Here is a 20,288-nt window from a genome sequence, read left to right as displayed (position 1 = left end):
TGTGAGATGCTAATTGCAGAGAGTCCAGGGCTGTGAGTTGGGAGCCAGCCTTGCGCCTCACCAGGGAAGGTCTGGGGCTGGAAATGGCCCACACGGCCCCTGCGGAGAGGGGCTTCCCTCCTCCCCCGCCCCGAGCACGGATTCCCCCCGCACTCCCCTACCCTTAGGTTACACCGTCATAGCACCACAGCACTACAATTCCCGTCAGCCCCCTCTCCAGCGGACAGCGCATGCGCCAGCCGGCTCCCGGCGTGCTCCCAGCCCCAAGACCTTTTGGGCTTTGTAGTTCCGATTCGCTGCTCGTGCCCTTGTCGGTCGCGCAGCCAGGGACTCCATTTCCCGTGGGCCTGCGGATGGCGCATGCGCTATGCGGGCAGCGGGGCGAGGTGGAGCCGGGGGGCGGGGGACGCGGGGCAGCGCAGGTTCCTGTCTGCGCTGGCTGCGGCCTGGCAGTGAGAGGAGGGGCGGCCCTGGCCCCGGCGCAGGACCATGGACCCGGCGGAGGCCGTGCTGCAGGAGAAGGCCCTCAAGTTCATGGTGAGGAGCCGCGGCGGTTGTTGGCGGGGGTGGGCACCCGTGTGTGTGTGGAGGGGCAGCCGGGGGGAAGGGGTGCGGAGGGGCTGTGGGGGGCATGGGGCTCGGGGCGATGGGGAAGCGGACCCGGGATGAGGCCGGGCCTCTCGGGTGTGCTGGGCCGGGGGGCGCCGGGCTGGTCCTGCGGGCGGGGGCGGGCGGTGAGCGGAGCCCCAGAGGCGCCGCGGGGTGCGGGGAGGGGACTGCCGGGCGGGGAGGGCCGCGTGCCGGGAGCGGGGCCCCCAAATCCCTGGAAAAGTACCGTTGTGTTGGGCGGCGGGGGCTGCAGGTGCCACCTGGGAGCGGGAGAAGTTAAACTCGAGCGAGGCAGGAGCTGGCAAGAGGGGCCCAGAGGCACCGGGGGAGGGGGGGTATGGCTGTAATTCTTGGGGTTTTCTCCTTATTTACACACCTAAGAGTATCCTTCAGTGCTGCACACCTTCTCTCTGCAATTTTGTTTTGTTTTTCATTCAATTCTGCCATGAGAGCTGTAAATACTGACATTTAAGTATTTCACCTGCTGCAGCAGCATATAATTGATAGTGAATGTGAAGAGCACTTACATTGTTTAGGTTTGTGACTTGGCCTTTGGCGTGGACAACAGTCTTGGGGGTACCTGCAGCCGAGATGCTCTTCAGATGTGGCTAGTTTACTTAGATTTCAGGCATGATGCGCATAAAGTGCTGTTTCATTCTCTCTTTCTTCATTTGTTGATATTTCTAAGTATTTTATCTAGAAACATAAGATTTAGAAATGAAAACAAACTGGTGTCTCCTGAGTTTAATGTAAATTTTGGATGTCCCAAACTGTTTTAGTTTAAATGACTGACAACACTTGCTAAAAGTTTGTTTTGGATTAGTGCTTCCAGTGGTACAGAATTAAATCTAAGCTAATCAACAAGAAGCAATTCTATTAAACCTTCAGAACACATTCCCAAAATGAAATTAAGGAAATGCTGGTTGCAAATTTTAATTTTTAATTGTGCTTCAAAACACTTGTTTGGCTTCTGTTTTTTTTAGTCTTGTAAAATTTGTTTCTGTTGAGACTTTTGACCCTTTTGCTAGTAGTCTCCAGGTTTGTCAGATTTGTAGAGTCTCAGCTCAGTGAAGTAGCAATGGATACCTAAATAGGCAAGGTAGCAATTAGTAATAATAAACTGCCCTCTTTGGTGTGTAGTTGGCCAAAGGAGTGTCCCAGATCCTGTTGCGTTTGTGTTTGGCCAAGCTTGATAATTACAGCCTGCCTCTAGATAGTCAGTTTCATGTTCTGAAAAGTTTTTGTTGAAACGTTTTTGTCTTCTGCCGGACAGCATTGTGAACATGCTAAGCTGCCTTACCATATTCTGCTTGTTCACCCTCTGTGCTAAGATTCCCATCCAAGGGCTTAGTTCAGGCATTTGAGATCTTCCGTAAGATTGGGCCTGGGACCTGAGGGAGTCCCTGTCCATCTTGCATCTGGCCGTGTTCCACTCAAACAATAAAGCTCTCTGACTCCAGGGAGAGACCTGAGCGTGAGAGAGAGCTGCTCTTACAGGAGATGCATCTGTTAAGAGCACCAGATAAAGGGAGGAATTATCAAGATCAGACTGTGCTGAGAACTGAAAGCTAAACTGAGTTCCCAATGTTTTGTTAAAATGCCTCTTGTATGCAAAATATTTGTAAAAAGTGCAGTGAAAGATGTGGCTTCCCCTCTGAACTTCTTAGGGTGTTTTTACTTACAGAGTGAGAAAAGCTTTTGTTTAACACATCTCAGGGTTTTGCTTTAGCGCATGTGTAGCTGGAACATGGCTTTTTCTTTAATCATGCTGATGAAGTAAAGTTTTTGTCAGGCTTGGTGGGGTCTTTTGGTGTTTGTGGAGGTGTGGCACAGGTAGGTTGTTTTGATACGTGAGGTATCCATTGCAAGTATCGGCTTGACCCTCCTGGGAAGCATCCTGTTGTTTCTGCCTTTTAGCACTCAGAAAGTGCTTAGGTACTGCAGTAATGGCATGGGTACTATTGTCCACATAGAGGTGGTGGATCAGCTTGTGCATCCTCTCGGCTAATGCTGAATCATTCACAGTGATCATTCACCTTGCTCATCCAAGTGTGCGATACGCCTCATGTGCATCTTTGTTATTAGGTGGCTCGCAGGTTGGGTTGAGGTGGGCTTTGCTATTAATTATTGATTTTCCCTGGGAGGTTCCCCAGAGTCATCGTAGGTAAATATTCAGATATCTTTTGGAAGCATGAGACCTGTTACTCTCCAGCTTTTGGTAGTTTTGTTTTTCATATGGATTTGTGGTAGGCTTCATTTCACGTTGAAAAGCAGCCCAGTAGGCGGTAGTAATTTTGTGCTTCTCTAGAAAATAATACTTTTTGCAGTGAAAAATGTCAGTACCTAATTTTTGGCATTGACTTTGAGCAGCTCTCTTGAGTCACAAGGTGTTAGGCAACATGGACCTGGTAATTTGCTTTTTATTTTAATGTCTAACTCTAATAGAAAAATGTCATGTGGAGACTTCATACAATGCTAATATTATGAATGAAATTATCTTGCTTTAAAGTATCTGTATTTGATGCTTTGAAAGACAAACTAGACTCTCCCACCCCCACCTGCCCCCTGCAGTTGTGTCTGGAACTTTTTGATGGAAGTAAAAGGAAGCTGCCACCTTACTGGCTGGTGTTGGCTTGATTACTTGCCAATGAAGCAGTATTACATTTAGCTAATATCTGCTACCAGTTTCCTAGTTATCCATGGTCAGCTCCAACATGTATAATCTAATACTTTAAGGTTTAAGTAATATATTTAACCTACTCAATTTATCTCTGCATTTTAAGAAGGCCTAATTTATTTCTGATATTAAAGTGCTGTGTATTAGCATTATGCAATACTAAGCAACTGCTCACCAGGAAAGGCTGTTTTTGCAGGTGAAGGAGTGTTTTCTGTCATGTATTCTACATGTCATCTTTCAAAGGTGTTTTTTTTCTTTTTAATGAAAGCCAGTTCATGCATTTAAAATATGGTCTTGTAAATTATATAGTCCAGTGTTCTGCAGCAACACCAGGGATTTTACCAGAGTGGAACCTGTCTTAGTTCATCTCAGGCGCTTTTCATGTTTCTACAATACTACAGATAAAACTTCACTCTGTGAAGTACAGAGTGTAAGAGATGGTGCACAAGCTAAAAGGAAAGGCGAATGTGCCCATTAGCTTGAAGAAACTCCCATAAAAACCCCTTCCAAAAACTCTTGCCTTACAGAGCTCTTCAAGAATATAGGAATTCTGTGGTCATAACCATTTACAAAAGTACTAGGAATGAGGTGCTCAGTAAGTAACTTTCATATTTGAATAAAGTGTTTAAAACTGTAGATGTAGTATTTAAAGTATGAGTGCAATAGGCTCAACTGAGACTTTGATTAAATGTCATATGAAGGAAACTACATATGCCTGCATAGAATAGTAGATATTTTTTCAAAGTAGCTTCAAATGGTTCTGTTAAGTGTACGAATGTTCTGATGATTATCTTTTTAATTAAAATGAGAAATCTTTGTTTAAAGTGGCATTCTTTTTTTACGGCCTGTTACAGTCTCTGTAACAATCATTTCTTAAGTCTGAACGTTTTTAATTCCAGGAATCCATTTATATAAAACTATGTTTAGACTTAATTAAGGAACGATTCTTACAAAGCTTGTAAATAGCCAGGAAAAAAGGGACAGAAAATAAAACTGACATTTACACTTAACAGAATGATTGTTACAAGGTATGTAATATGCTATAAAAATACAATAAAGCCCTTTTTATAAGAGTTCATATTTTTTGTTCCTCATTTTGAAAGGTATTTAAGAAAAATATCAAAGCTCTATGAAGCAACATCTGTTTTCTTCAATGGACTAGTGACAACTTCAGTTGTGTGTAATTAGCAGTGCTTGGAGCTGTACCTGACCAGTCTGGGATCCTATCTGGGATGGTTTGGGAGGCAATAGCTCGATATTTAATGAAGTTTCAGTTTTTGTGAATGAATCAGTTTGTAATACTTCATTTAATTTCCTGGCTTCACGATAGAAAGACATTGATATTCGTGTTCTTCATGAGTGTGTTTTTTCCATTTCACCCCCAAGTTACCATTTTCCATTTCTTTCTGGAGGATGTGATTCTGGGAGGTGCTGATGGCCTTCCAGTTTCACAGGAGAACCAAAACCTTTTGGTTGTCTTTTAAGATGCATATGTGGAGGTGTTGTGTGGAGTGGGGTTTTGTTGGATTGGGGTTTTTTTTTGTTTTTTTTTAATTTAATGAGACAACTCTGAAGTTCCTTAATTCTTATATTTTCATGTTTGTAGGAACTTCCACATAACTGACAGGTAATGTAGTAAGGAATAGTTAGTGCGATTGGAGGCTGAAGGGTAATAGACTTGGAATCTCTTTTTTTTTTTTTTTTTTTTTTTTCTTATAACTTTAGGCTTATACTTTAGAAGAGGTTCTGTTTGCACTGAACCTGTGTGATTTATGGTGTCACTAGGATTGGGATTCTTAAGGCCTGGGACTTGTTAGCTATTGTTTTAAAACTCTGCTTTGAGAACCTTCCAGTCTTCCTAATACCATATTTGTGTCGTGGTCATTGTGACAGAGAATCCTGGGTATCCAAAGCAAGAGTGGCATGAAAGCAATGACAATAATTCTGTAAAACAGCTGGGATAGCAGAGAGTTGCCTCCCAAATGCAGGGTTGCAAATCCTGCTTGAATATTAAACATATGTTTAGTAGTTTTTTTTCCAGTAGAACTGAAATAACATTCTCTTAGTTTGAGGATTTCTTGAGACTAGTATATTGTAAAGAAAATGTCGATTTATTTTCTTCAGCTCCAAACTTTGTGCCGTAGGTTTTCCTACACTTGGTGCAGGCCTTTGGTACTTCAGTAGCTTCACCCTCACTTCTCTGGCAATGTTTCATTTCAGACACTTTGCTCCATTAAATGTATGCAATTAGAAAAGCAAATGGCAAATTTGCTATCGCATCACTGAAGTATTTAGTTTCATAGACTTAAAAAGCAGAATTTGTTGCACCATGCTCCCTGCACTGTAATATATACTATAAACATCAGAGAGAATAGGCTGACCTTAATATTTGCTTCCCAGACTAAATCGCCGCCTTGCAGCAGTTATTTCCCACTGAATAAAAAGTTTAATTTCACGCCCTGATTAGTGCTAGTATGTGCAGGTGGATATTTATTTTATGCAGCTAAACTAATCTGCCTTGGCAAATTATTTGCCAGTCAGCAGAGCTATAATTCCTCATGAGTATTTGGTGCTAAATTATCATTCTCATTAGTGAGATAAAGCAGACTGTTCTAACCACAAAGTTTGGTTAGGCAGAGGGTCTCCTAGATCATCTTTGGAAGATACAAGACACAAACAGTGGCCTAAAAGTTCTCAATATTCTCTAGTGGTGTGTGATATGGAAAGAGGTAATGAAGATTTCAGAGGAAGAAAATAAAATTATTCTGTATTATCTCTAGAGGTAAGGTAGGAATGTACAGTGTTTGGAGATCGCCTCTTTAAGAGGTGCCTACTGAAGAAAAAATGAAATGGTGATCTTTGGAGTATTTCCAGTGGCCAACCAAGTGCTGATGTCTGGGCGGTAAATGTGATCAAGATATAGTTACATTGTTTTCTTGCTTATTTTCAGTGTAAACAGTTACTGAGGTAGGAGAAACAATTACTTCGAACTAGAAGTTAAATGACAGGGGAAACTTCCTGGTCTCGTCTTGTTTGAAATTCACTTCGCTCTCTAAAAACATTTAAAGTGGGGATCAGAAAGTGTTTCCTGATATACAAATGTTGACTGAATATGCTTGTCAAGTGAATGTGTTCATCCGCTGTTTTGTTTTCTTTGGATTTTACTGTGTTGGTAGTTTGTGTCGTAAAACTTGTTAATGAGAAGTACTTATTTTCTATTACAAGGGATGTAATTTATACCTGGAAATTACGAACTTTTGCTAAGAGTTGAGTGAAAGGATTCTATTCTTCATCTGGTCAGATGCATTTCTTGTCATATTAATTTTTTCAGTGACCACTGCAACAGTATTTAGAATATAAATGATCAGATCACACGTAAAACCAGCAAGCCATGCCACTTTATTCTGTTGTATAAAAGTGTTCATGCTAAATTCAACAATGCAGATGGAATAAGCTGTTTTCTCCCTTCCTTGTCTGCTTACATTGTGTCATCTCTAACCTCTGTTTGTGCTGGTGAGATTTGTGTAGTATTTAACCATTCTCAGTGGCAAATTTAACTAGTGTTACTAATGCTCGACATTTTCTTCAGTCTTCCTCATTTCCTCCTTCCTACAATTCAGGAGATGCTCAACAAGGCGTATTATTTTTATATTTTAAGTAATTTTGCACTGAAGGGCTGAATGCATTGTATGTTTCCCTGTGGAAACTGTAGCATTGCGGAGTCCAGTGGCTGCAGCTAAATATTGAGTGCTCAAAATACAATTAATAAGCAATCAAACATGAAGCTGGTGTCTTGACAGGATGCTGATTAGTGCTGAGAAAAACTTCTTGATCCCACAGAAACTGTTGAAAATAAACATCCTGGGAGCTAGATTAGATATGTCCCTGCTTATTAAACAACAATACTTTTAAATGTCTTTTTATCTGAGGTCTTGAGGAACTCTGGTGTTGCAGAAATACTGCCCCTGCTTTGCAGAAAGAGGAAGCTGAAGCTTAGAAATTTGCCTCGGGTCATGGACTGGAGGAATTTTTGTAGGGTCATATGGTACACTGAGGATAGAAGACAGAATAAAAAGAAACCAGTTCTTCTAATAGCTAGCCTTGTGCTTCTGACCATGTTTTGGTTAATTTTACAATTGGCTAGCCACCTGTTAAGATAACACAGTTTATCATTAAACAAAATTAATTTTTAAAATGGCTTGAAACTGTCTGTTTTTAATGGGATCTGAGTATTCTTAGTTCTAATCTGCCTCATGAGGCTTGTCTTTCTTCTGGGAAGTACATTGTTACATCATTAAAATATCATCCCCTGCTGAGAGAGAAATCGGTCCCATTCACTAAATGGCAATGCTGAAACAATGACAAGTATTTCTAAAAACTGCATTAAAATTCGTTTTTTCTCTTTCATCTGCAAGTTCCATGGTTCCATTAACCGATGGGTGCTCAGCCTGCTTGCAGCTGTACGTGCACAGCCAAATTTGTTAGCTCTGATGACAGAAGGTTTGAGAAGAAGCAATGAAGATTTTCAGTTTTAAATTATTTTACTTTTCCACACTTGCTTGGAAGCAAATGATTGATCGTAATTTTGCACTCTATAGCTGCTTCTAGTCCTCCTCTGTACTAAGAATTGAGAAACATCCAATTTAATTTTCCCTCCCCTTGCTGCTGAAACAGAATCTGTGCATTCATCTTGATGAGAGCAGCAGGAAGGAGAGAATGAGGAGGAATGGGAAAGCTCAGCAAGGGGTCTTTCAAGTCTTCTTGAGGGAAGGACAGGAGGGTTTACAGTCTGTGAGCAAGAGCCATGCAACCTTTTGCAGAATCCACTGGAGTAACCAGTTTGGACTGGCAGAAGCAACGTGCCTTAGTGCTGGTTTAATTTCCTCCATCCTGTGGTAAGAAGGGAAAAGTTGCAGGGACATACTATGAACAAGTGAAGAAGTAGTTCTTAAGCACAGTGGTATGTTAGCAGAACAGTAATAAGTGTGCCTCTAGCTGTAGTCCAGATGGCCCATCTTCAGAAGAACTTGGAGCAAAACAGATCTGAAGAAGATTGTAGAAACAGAGTTTGGGAGATACCAGCCAGTGCAGAACTCTGTTGTGATTTTTCCATTGGCTAGCTTTGTGTCTGTGTGGATTTTCTCAGTGTGGTTATAGGAGTCCTCTCTTGATGTTTCCAGCTAAGAATGTAGTTATTCTTAGAGGTAGTGAGGTTTGTTGTTGGGTTTTTTTTTCCAGCCCCCCCCCCCCCCCCCCCAAATACGGCAAGATGGATTAAATCGTCAGGAGAAAAGTGATGGCTGTCTTTGCTCGGATACAAAGCAGACTAGACTGCATTCTGACTAGAAAATAAAATCTTAAGGTTTCCAGGCTTGCCCAAAGAGCAACTGAAACAGTCTCTAGTTGTTTCAAAGAAAAGTAGTCTAGCATGAAAGTCTGTCATACAATATAGGCACTCTCCCTCTCTACACACGTTTGTAATTTATTTTGAGAATGATGCAGAATGGAGCAGTGTTTATGTGGGAGTTGCTTTTAGTTCGTGGATAGTAGGCCTCAAATTCTGTTAGGAAGATGCTGGCAATTCTCCAGGGGGTTGTTCATTGGGTCTGCTTAACACCCTTTCTTCTTAGATGCCAAAACTCTCAGCAGTATTGAGGAATGCAGCCAGCTATCATTCGTCTCGTGTGAATTTGAACAATGAGAAGTGGGTGTAGTCTCAAGAACTGATGGATCGGTCTTGTTTTAGAAGATGAGTCTTGGAAACATCTCAACAGTTTTCTGAAGAAATCCAGACAATGTTAACACCCTCTTTAAATATGACAGAAGATGTTTTATGTTACTAATAGGTTCAAAAGCACAAAAATCGGTATTCTCTGTTTTCTTTATGTAACTTTTCTCCTTTTTTTTTTCTCCTTTTGACTGGGATGACTCCAGTGTAGTGTGTTCTTGTATTTTGTCACAGTTGTTTGTAAACAAACATAAATATCCTGAAAGTTTTTTACTGACAAGAAGATATTCCTATATATCCATATCTCAATGACCTTAAAATAAGACTGTGCAGAGGCAAATCAGTACAGAGCCCATCAGTGAGAGGAAACATCTCTACATGGGATTGGAACACCCCTTGTGGAGCATGGGTTCAAGGCCAATATTGGCAGGCGGTGCACTCTGGTCCCTTTTGCAGCTTCTCCAAGCAGTATTTAAGTGAGTTGAATTTTCTTTGCTGTGCCATTGTAGAGCGTTCCAAATTTGACTACTTTGAAAGCTAGAGTCCTCATTCTTATTTTCCAGTTTAACTCCATTCATGGCTAATTCATCCTCACTTATTCTTGAACCAAAGTTGTCCTTGAGCTTAAACAGCTCTTCTTGCTCCCCTGTATTCATCTGCATATATTTGTGGAGAGCAATTGTACTCTTGTCTGAGCTGGATCTGGTCAAGCTAAACTAGTATTTTTTTTTCTTTTTTTTTTCTCCCAAAGGATGTTTCCTGTAACTCTTGATCATTTTAGCAGACATTTTTAAACAGCTGCAGAATTTGATTAATCTACATGGAACACGAATGACCAGAGCTACATAGAATATTCCAGGAAAAGTAATCCTAATTTCTCTCTTCTAGGATTTTTTCACTTTTTACAATATCCTATAGTGGTATTTGCCATCTTCATTGCTGCATCTTATTGGTGAACCATCGTTATCTAATGAGCAACATCCCAGGGCCTCTTCCCCTCTTCTTAGTTACTGAATCCCTAGTTTATAGTGGAAATAATGTTACTTTTTAATTTATGTGCGTCTTGTGTTGGTTCTGTTACCCAAGTCTTCAAGGTGCTGTGAGCTATGTATTTATGATGTCTCTTAACTTTATCTTCAGCCAATTTCATTAGCACATTGGTAATTCTTGGGTTTTTTTAGCCATTATTGAGAATATTTTAAAATTAATTTCAAGGTTAATAATAGATTTTGACAAGGATCAATCTCTGTACAGCTTGATGGTTCCCTTTTCAAAATAATCTGTGATCCTCTACCCTTTTTAGTTTCTTATCCTCCTTACAACTCTGGTATTAATCCTAATCCTCTCCATTTTAACTAGTAACTTCCTACATGTCATCTATCAAATGCGTAACTACTTCTAATTTGTCTGGACTTCAGTGATCTTCTTAAAGAAGAAGATTGGGTTAGTCTAGCACTAATTCTAATTTGTTCTAAATTGGGAGTAGATTTGTGTAGACCTCCCATGGTGACAGCTTCATTTTGGCAATAGTTACCAGTACTCAGTCTCAGCGGATTTCTTATCTTGAGAGACAGGGTATACTGTTTGTGGTTTATTTGGGTATTTTTTTCATCTTTTTAAAGGTTGGTCAGTCAATTCTGCAACATTTTAGACTCATTCTAGTTAGTCGTCTTACAGATACTTGTTCTGCATGGGGCTGTTGCCAGAGGCTGCCTGTTAGGTATCTTCAGCTGCTTCTGTTGCCCTTGCTTCATTCTTGCATCATAGTCCTCTGAGACAGCAGGCTTCTTTGGTACTTCTTGTTTTAAGGAGGAGTTTCCTCTAGTCAAGCCAAGCGAAGAAGCATTTATATCTTGTACCATTCTCAAGGAGTTGAGAACTGTCATAGAGCTAAACTCAGTACAGGGCATTTAGATCAGGAAAGGAAATTTAACCTATCTGGGTAGTTATGGATTCCAAGTTACTTGTGGTGGGTGGATAGGTCCCACATTGTAATTGTAGCACAGTGCTTTGTGAGGGAAATGAATTGCGATAGAATGGCCATTCCTGCAAAAAGGAAGCTTTTTGATTAGTTTATTGAAGTGGAATACGTTTGACTTAAGTGCTGGAGTCTACTCAGCAGCTGAGAGCTCACTAGCTAAGCAGAAAATATTGTGGTTGAGTGCTAGAGTCTGCTCTTGAAAGCATTTCCATTTCTTTAGGAAAAAAAAATGGTATTCCTCTTACAAATCTGTCTGCTTAATGTGTGAACTGCAGAATTCCTTCCAGGATAGTTGGCACAGACCTCTAACCCGTCTCTCCTGCATGCTTTTTTGTCCACTACGTAAAATTCAGCGGGAGATGAGGAAGGTGAAAGTTAGCACTGTAGGTGCTTTTGCTGATTGTGGAGATTGTAGTTTTCCAGACTTCTTAATTTTGTTCACTTTGGCTGTATTTTTTTCTCAAGTACAGAATTCTCGATACCTGATGCTATGAGTCTCAGTGAAAAATTAGATTCCAAGGGAGCCTTTCTAACTTTTCTATGGAATTATGAAAAAGAAACAAGATACTTAAAAGGCATCAGCTTCGTTTGCATTAATATCTAGACAAGGTTCCAGCTTCTGTTTTATGCATAATGCTTAAAGCTAGCATGTGGATGCCGCTGTTCTTGTTGGATGCTTACCTGGCACAGCTTCAGACAGTACCATGGGAATGCAGGTTCTCTTTTCTTCACCACGCATCTTGCAGTCTTGAAGGAGGTTGAATACAGAACTTGAATTTCAGACTTAAAATGTCAAATGGTTGGGAAATCAAGCATGTTTTTATTTCTGGGCATGAAGAGAATCTCTTTGCTCTTCATGTTCACAACGCTTACTCTTACTTTGTCCCAAGATTAATGGAGTGCCATCATGGATCTCCATTTGGTTTTGAATACAGCGGCTTAGTATTCTTGTGAGCCCTTAAGAAGGTATCCAGGTGTTTCATGTTACAGTAGTAGTTTTCCTGGTAGCTGCTGCTGTGGCAGGATATAAAAATTTGTGTCTTTTGATCTGTCAAGGAATGTAAATAGACATTCTCCAATGGGAGTTTGTTTTGAGCAGATCTTGGTCAATGTACTCTGAACAGATTCACTAAAGGCCTAGACTAGCCATGCTCACCATGTGCGGTGAATTTTTTAAGTTTCCTGGCAGTCAGGATCTACTCTTCGAGAGTGTTGTGTCCTTCTGAAGGAGTTTGTATCAAACTGTGAGATCTGACAGTCAGCTGACTCAGTGTTCATTCCTCTTCCAAAATCTCCTGAAGGGCACATTTAAATATAGGCAGCTTATGATTTTAGAATCAGAGAGCTCATGGTTTTCTCTCCTAATAAGAATGAAAGATTTTGAAATCCTGTCTTTGGTTTTGTTGAATTAGAGTCCGCAGGTCTCTGTGCTGTATTTTGAGTACTGCTGTGGACAGTGGAGTAAGGTATCTTTTGGGCCATGAAGTGGCATACCTGTAGTAGGAATTCAGTTTATTGCTGTAATGCGTACAAACTCATTAACAAGATCTAGGCCACAGGGGATATTTCCCTTTGCTGTGGAAGTCATCTCAACTGGACAATCTTCAGTGCAACTGCCCATGCCCTCCCATGTCAGTGACTGACAGATTTAATTCTGCCTGTGTAGCCGAGAGCCTGTTAGTTAATGGAGTCATGAATATTGTTACTCAGAGGCAACCTTCAGAGTATCAAAATGCATTATTCCTGTTATTCCCTTGATATTTATTGAACAAGGTGTTCTATCTAATGAATGCAGTGGTATCGTCAGATAAATGCTGTGTGTAGATCATAATTTAAAAGGAATAAAAATACTGTTGCTTTGCAGCGACAGAGAGATGGGTTTAGCTTGCCTGTTTAAATCATATGTGATGGAAACCCTGCGTGAATGTCCTCTCTGAGGCAAAAGGAAGTGTTATGGGTTGCATGATCAGATTCGTAAGATCCTTAGTACATATATATTTCATATAGGTCTCAACTCCCCCCCCCACCATTTCTTACATGGCAGGAACTGAAATGGAGAAACAGCAGTACCAGTACTGCCTTGCAAGTACCATAGCAGGTTTCCTTTTATAATGATCACTCTTGACATATTTATTCCTTCTTATGGAAGTGAAGATGCAGATATTTAAGAACCCTTCTTGCACAAAAAAGCCCAATTTCCGCTCAGTACTTAATTAGCACTTGTTTATGACATGGCATCTGATTTGATTTTCAAAACAAATTGCACAGTAAAGAGGCTGATATTTAAACTGTATAGTAACCGCAGCTCCAGCTGTGACTCAAATATTGTAAGCCTTCAGGGGTTGTGTTTAGGCTTAGAAAATAGGAACTCAGGCCTGTAATTAAATGTCCCCTAAAAATCAGCCTTTGTAGGGAAGGGAAGGGGGTACCACTGAATTTTAAATTACTGACTTGTTCTCAGAAATCATTCTGTTGTTCTGGGCTTTACTAGGGACTGCAGAAATAAAATGGATTAAAAACGGAAGAGTAGATTACTGAAGAAAAAAAGTCAGAGGTTGCGGGGAAAAAAAAATGAGTGAAGTAAGCTGTTCTGACTCATGAGTTTAGAGACAATTGCAATATATATAATAATATGATTTAATATATGAGTAACATATAAATGATAAGTTCTGCAGCCTCCAGAAAGACTAAAGAGAAGGTAGGCATTTCATACAGGGTAAAATTACTTTTCAGAACTGTGAATAATTTGCTGGTGGTTATGGAATAACCCATCTGCAGTGATGGAAGGCTCATTTTTAAAGCAAGTCCTCAATAATAAACGTGAATGTCTTGGAAAAGGCAGTTGTCAGGGGTGTATTATGAATTAGTCACTCACCTAGATAAAAATATGAAATATTAAAAAATAGTGTGATAGAAGTTAGCAGTTGTAGTGCTTTCAGTGTTGCTTTTTGGGGTGGCTAGTGAAAGAAGAAAATTATGCTAGCAGTCTGACTTCTAGTCATGGAAAATGCTGCAGCAGATGCTAAGAGAAAATACTACGCTTATGAATGATACTGAACCATGAGCATAAACAGTATGTGGTAATGAAAATACAAAAATGAATAGATCTTGCTGGGCAATTAATTGTGTTGCTAATAGAATTGCCTTGAATGGATCATAATCATGGAAGATTTTAGTGATGATTGATAAAATAGCACAGCTTTCAAAGAGGGCAGTTGTATGTATCCCAGATCTTTTAAAGGCTGTGGGAAGAGGGGCAATTTTATTTAAGTTACCAAGCATGTATGACTTCCTTTTCTGTAATTTTGTAGTTGCATGTCTGCTGTCATTTGGACATGGAAATTTGGAAAATTTGAACCAAGTGTACTTAATTGCATGTCTTTGCTGAAGGAGATGTTCCTGGGTGTCATTCACAATGTGCCTAAGAGAACCACAGAAATTTAAAATTTAGGAGCCTGGTTGCAAAAGTTTAGCCAGTGGTCAGTCTGTATTGGATACCTGTAAGTGAGATCTCCAGAGATTTTAATTAAATTACACTTTTCTATCAGTGCTTGCATTTGATATGAAAGAGCTCTCACTTGTGCAAATATCCCACTTCACCCTCACTCTGCTGCTTATGCCGTTAATGACATACCTCGTACTGGTAAAATTTGCTTCTCTCCTGTATATTTATTTTCTTCTTAGCTGAGAATAGGCTTGTCAGATGCAGAGGAGACGCACTTCACTGAGGGGTTTTACCAAGTATGGTGCCGAGGGATGGGCAGTGGGTCTTAGTTTCTGCTATTTGTGTATTTAACTTGTCAGCATTGAAAAGTAAGTCGAGTTTACAGTAGCTGCTAATCTGCTGAAAGTCTGACGACTTTTATTTCTAACACTCAAGGAACTTTATTTTGGAGTCACAAAGAGCTGGTGTTGGTAAGAGTTGCCTAAATAGGAATACAATGTTATCTTTGATATTGGAGACACTTTTGCATGAGAGTAATCCTGCTGATGGCAGTAGATCTATTAATACACTTACATATTTGCAGGACCAGAGTCTTCAAATTAAGTAGTTTAAATCAGTGTCTTAAATCAATTACTCAAACTACTCTGGACTGATGGGCTTTACAAATGTTAAGCAGCCTACTAAGAGAAAGCTTCACTGTTATCCTTTAATTTGTAGGTTAGGTGACAGAAACAGAAAGAAATGAAGTCATTTTTCACAGATTTGTTGTGTGAACCCGGGCAGATCTGAGACTGGTATTCAGGTCTCTTTACTCCTGACACTGTGAATTCAAAAGGTCGTTATTTCTGCTTGTTTATGAAGGCTCTTTTTCCTTGATAGGTATGCTGAGCTGTGCTGCTTTGGAAAAGCAACAGAAGCTCTTGAGCCAGAAGGAGAACGTGGGTTTCTGTGGTTTCTTGCTAGATATGTAGTACTTCACATAGTTTCTTCCATTTTCAAAGCACGTAGAAATGTCAGCAGTTTCTCTCAACAAACCTGTGAGGTGGGTTAAATGAGTGTTGTCCTCATTTTACAGTAGTAGAGAGACTAACCACCCATGAAGTTTGTGCTGAAGTCAGGATTAGGTCTTGGAGCATGATGCTTCTAGCTGTGTGAGAAGTCCCCTAAAACATAGTTTGTTAATGTGTTAAGCATTGCAAGTCCAGGCTCAGCAGGTGAATGCAGTAACCATATATACTTGACTTTAATTTATCAGCACAATGGTGGTTATTAAAATTCTTGTTTGACTGAAATTACTGACTGGGACACCGGGGCATAATTTTATCACTGCTTTGAAAGATTTAGGAGGATTTCCATTCAGAGAGAAGCAAAAAATAACTAGTGTTCAAAGCATATTGTAAAATCCTGTAAGTGTACTTCTCTTTAGAGGTAAGATTTTAGTCTGTTGTAGTTCTCTCTTTAATTTCAAGGCTGGACTACCTCCACACCGTAGCTGAAGGTTCGGCATTCAGTGGTGACACATTTTTCCTCTCCAACCAATTGTATTTCTTTAGTGTTACAAATACCAAGGTGGACACAGTTTGTATGAGCTAAACATTGTGCTGACGCAAAACAAATGGGGGTAAACTCCCCTTCAATAGAGCCATTCTGAACATGAGAAAGATGTTTCCAGCCTTTTGGACGGAGTGCTGTGGGCACACATCTGCTGGCTTGGAGGAGAACTACAGTGCATTAAGAAAGGAATTGTGAAGTAGTTTCCAACACTAAGAAAGGTCTCTGGACTTGGTGTCCGTGGGTGTCCTGTTCCTTGATGTGATTTTAATTTCTAAGCATTTTTCTTTTATTATTTTTTTTTTTTCAGGGGATGGGGATGGGGGAGAACAGTTGAATGCACTTGATTATGAGAATATCTTTGAACTGCAAATAAGTGTCATGATAGGTAGCATTTTAATTTAGTTGCGTTTTTTTTCTAGCTGTAAGTTATGCTATATATGTTTTGTGCTTCCAGAGCAATTGGATGTCTTGCCTTTTCCTCAACCTGATAAGTCATGAAAACAATAAATGGGGAGGAGTTTATATTTGTCTATCACTTTGAGGCATAATTTATGGCTATGTGTGAGTGTAATTTCCTGTTACTCCACATAGTAAGGCTGCACCTCTTCAGGGATTTTTCTTAATCTTTTCATGTTGTCCAATGTCTGGTCTGACCGTGTTGAGGATGGTGACTGTAAAAACGCTCTCATAGCTTGACTGCTGCTCTTCTGACACCGTTTAGCTTTATGTAGTGGCAAAAGCATTAATGACCATTAGTCTCTGCTGCTGCACCCACCACAGAGGCTGTGCTTCTGCAAGTGAATTTGTATGGGAATTTTAAAAGAAATATTTGTGTGTACTGAATTGAAATGTAAAATGGTGGAAATCGTAAAAAATGGTGGTGGCTTTATTAGAGAAGTGTTCTTAAAGCAGCTGTTATCAGAGTAGTAAAGAAGAACTAATCTGGGGACTAAACCTTCATATATGGCTTAAAAAAAATCTGCATTGTTTAAAATGCTCCAGAATTTAGACTTAGATTAGTTAGGTCCCAGTGTAAAAGGAGGTCTCTCTTTATGTCTATTCTCTCCTAGCCCCGAATACACATGCCAAAAGATGGATTCCAACTATTATCTTCTGGATACCAAGCATGGCTAAAGCAGGTTGGACTGTGTTATTGTTATTCATCTCATGTGAGGAACCGTGTTGGACACCTGTGCTTGTCTCATTAATGAAGTACATAAATGAGGGTGTAACGAAGTTACGGTGCCATGTTAGCTGCTACCCCTCATAGCCATCACTGTTTTGTGTTTATGCATGCTGTGTTTGTGTAACGTTTTCTCACCGGTCTGATGAATGTGCACTTCCTGTAAATAGAAGTTCAAAATGCAGTCACCTGAAAGTGAAAAGGGTCAGAGTCTGAAAAGAAGTCTATAACAACAGTTCAAATTACAGAATTAAAATGGATCTTAAAACACAAAACTGCATGGTGGTGGTGCTGGTAATAATGGGGAGGCCACTGGGTTAAAACTCAAGAGAATTGCATCTAGCATCTAATTCAGATCTGCCTGGGTGAAACAAGTGTGGACACTTACTCACATCACATAACAATTGTGCAGTTTGACACAATCTGACACTGTGGGGACTCCCCACTCGGAAGTGGCCTAGTGTTATATTACTCTGGCTATTATTAAAGGCCAGACTTTAGATGTCTCAGCAGCCTGCCTCTAGCAATTGCTGTCAGCTTTTCACTTTTGTGAGTGAAAAATCCGCCTTCAGAAAAGAACAGCTTAATTTACGAATTGCTGGTACAAATATCTTCTCCTATGAAGATGCAAGTATGATGAATCCTGCATCTTTGAGAATACATGGTTTAAAGTTGCTGGTTTTGTAGAAAGCCAGAATGATTGTGTTGTTATGGCAACAAAAACTGGAAATATGAAAACAGCACAGATAAGCTGCATCCTGTTGTCGTGGCAACTGGAGTTGTGAAATGATGAAACATAGTGGCGAAGGGATCTATGGTACCATGAGCCCAACAGAAACAAAGAGCCAAGTCACTTGAGCGGACTGTGAGAGAATTAAAAACTACGTCAGCAAAACCCCTTAAAACACAAGAGTTTAATTGCAGGTGTTAACAGGATGACTTTGATTCTCTCCAGTCTTGTCTCATATCTTACAAGTAGTAAGTAGTAACTTGTTTGTGCAAGTTGCTTACTGCTGTCAACTTAGATTGACTTCTGTGAAACCGGGAAGAGCTTGAACACCTGAAAGAAGATGGGCATTGGGTCCTGTGTTACATCTGCAAACCATTTATTTGGATGAGTGATGTGTTGCAAAGATGAAGCATGGTTTGGAGCTTCTCTTGGAGAGACTGTTTCTCTCTCTCCAAGTACATACTGGTGAAGGTCAGCTGGGACATTGAAGCTGATGTTTTCTTGATTTAAACTTTGCTGAGCTGGAGGCGAGGTGTCTCAGAGGAGTCTCAACTCTGCAGTTACTGTCTCGCAGAGCTCAAGTTTGTTGACCTATGGGGCATGGCATGAGTTTCTGTTTCTTATGTGATAGGTTGGGAGAACAATAGGAAGAGGATTGTCGTTGTTCTCTTACTTCTGAGGCAAATAGACCTGCATCTGTTCTTGCTATGTTATATTACCAATGCTCTGATGCAAGCGGGATATATGCTTTTTTTTGACACTGAAAAATACTCTGGGAGGGGACACACACACACCCACCAAAATGCTTAGTGAATTTTCCAAGGAGACTTTCACATTAGGCAACCTCAAATAATAGAAGAACTTATACTTTTAAAAAATATTTTTCCAAGTGGCTGCTTTCCTTTTGATTTTTAGTTTACTATTATTGATTCTAAAGTCTTTATCTTACATCTTCTTACTCCTTCTTGATCCAAGGACAAGTTATAAACCTGAGGTTGTGTCATCAGTTGATGCTGTCATGGAAATAACTTTGCTATTGCAATTTCTGTGCTGTGATTTCACCATAGGAAGTATAGGTAAGGGAGTTGATACAAAGGGTGAAAACTTTTGATCAAAAGGAGGAGCTCTCGTGAGAAGCAAGGATTAATTTTTTTTGAGGTGAGACTGATTTGGTGTGGGGACCAGAGGTCCTACCTGTAGGATTCTTTAAAACTGTATATTGGAAAGGAAGTCACTTTTGATGTATTTAAAAGCAGTAATCTAAAGAGGCATCCAGATAGAATGGTGTCAGTGCATCAACTTTATTCTCCTGGTGTCTGTTTTTAACAGGATCCTAACATAATGACTTTTTTTTTTTTTTTTTTTTTTTTTTCCCCTCAACATAGCTGAGTATTGATCAGCTGCCTGGCTTATACAGAATGTGAGAAGTATCCCAGTAACACATTGTATTAATGTGGGCTAAAAGCAGTTTGTGTTACAGATGAGGTGGAGGAAGACAGAGTTCTGCAAGACTGGACATATACTATAAATATCCATAAAACTGACAATTTTACCTAAAAACAGTGCTGGCTGGATTTGCGTATTTTCAGCCTACTTAAACTGGAGATAATAGTTGAACACTACCTGAGCATGGGTCGCCCACACTGATGCTATTACCCTCTGCCCTTTAATGGCAGGTTTTTATATTTAATGTTGCTGTGCTGCAGTGGAGAGTTGCATTGTGTTCCTGAGGGAGCAGAGGAAATAAAATGCCAGTGGCCAGAAATACATGTTGCTTTAAGAACAGCATTTTAAGTAGCCTGCAAAGCTCTCTTTACTCTTAGCAGTTTCCTGTGAGTTTATCTTTTACAAAATGGCAAACACCTACAGTGAATTTGTTTAGCCTTGATCTTCATTTCTTTCTTTGAATGGCGGTGTTCTGCTGCTAGCAGTCTGTAGCGCCCCGTCACCTAGGTGTTCACCCGCTGGAGACAAGCTGCCATTGACTTCTGAGGGGAGGAAGGGGGAGAATGCTTGTGTGTAAATATGATCAGTAGATATGACATCTCAATTCCTGTATTATATGGACAGCTTCTGTGATTTAAGCCAAGCTGTGACATTGGGCAAGTTTAGCTCTTAATTAGCTGAAACACTTACAAAACATTATTTTGATTACATAAACAGGGAAGTTAAAAGTATCATTTCAGTGGCTTGTGAAACAAGGTAATTCAGAGTTAAAGCTCATCCCTCCCCTTTGGATACCATTGTGAGCAAGTGTGCATCACATAGGATATGTAATATAATGCATTCATCTGAGCCCTTCTGCCTCCCACTGTCTTTTGGAGTAGGATTTTTAGAGCCAAGTTATAAACCTGTAAATGTGTTTTATGTTGGAAATTCTT

At 40.1% G+C, this 20,288-nt stretch overlaps 1 protein-coding gene across 6 annotated transcripts in view; it reads left to right on the top strand.

Annotated features, from left to right (window-relative positions):
* Window positions 1-411: 411 nt before the first annotated feature.
* Window positions 412-20,288, top strand: part of BTRC (beta-transducin repeat containing E3 ubiquitin protein ligase) — a 121,952-nt gene continuing 102,075 nt past the window's right edge. For 3 of the 6 annotated variants that reach the window (XM_086752819.1, XM_086752818.1, XM_086752814.1), the window contains exon 1: window positions 412-537. In XM_086752819.1, the coding sequence (XP_086608945.1) occupies window positions 490-537 (48 nt within the window). In that variant the 5' untranslated portion in view covers window positions 412-489. Of the gene's footprint in view, window positions 538-17,064; window positions 17,134-20,288 lie in introns of all 6 variants that reach the window. The other 3 variants (XM_086752817.1, XM_086752815.1, XM_086752813.1) reach the window with 2 other exon arrangements.

Source organism: Chlamydotis macqueenii, chromosome 7 (genome assembly GCF_036417535.1).
Source record: "Chlamydotis macqueenii isolate bChlMac1 chromosome 7, bChlMac1.mat, whole genome shotgun sequence".
In the NCBI taxonomy this organism is placed as follows: domain Eukaryota; kingdom Metazoa; phylum Chordata; class Aves; order Otidiformes; family Otididae; genus Chlamydotis; species Chlamydotis macqueenii.
This window is presented reverse-complemented; position numbering and strand designations above follow the sequence as displayed.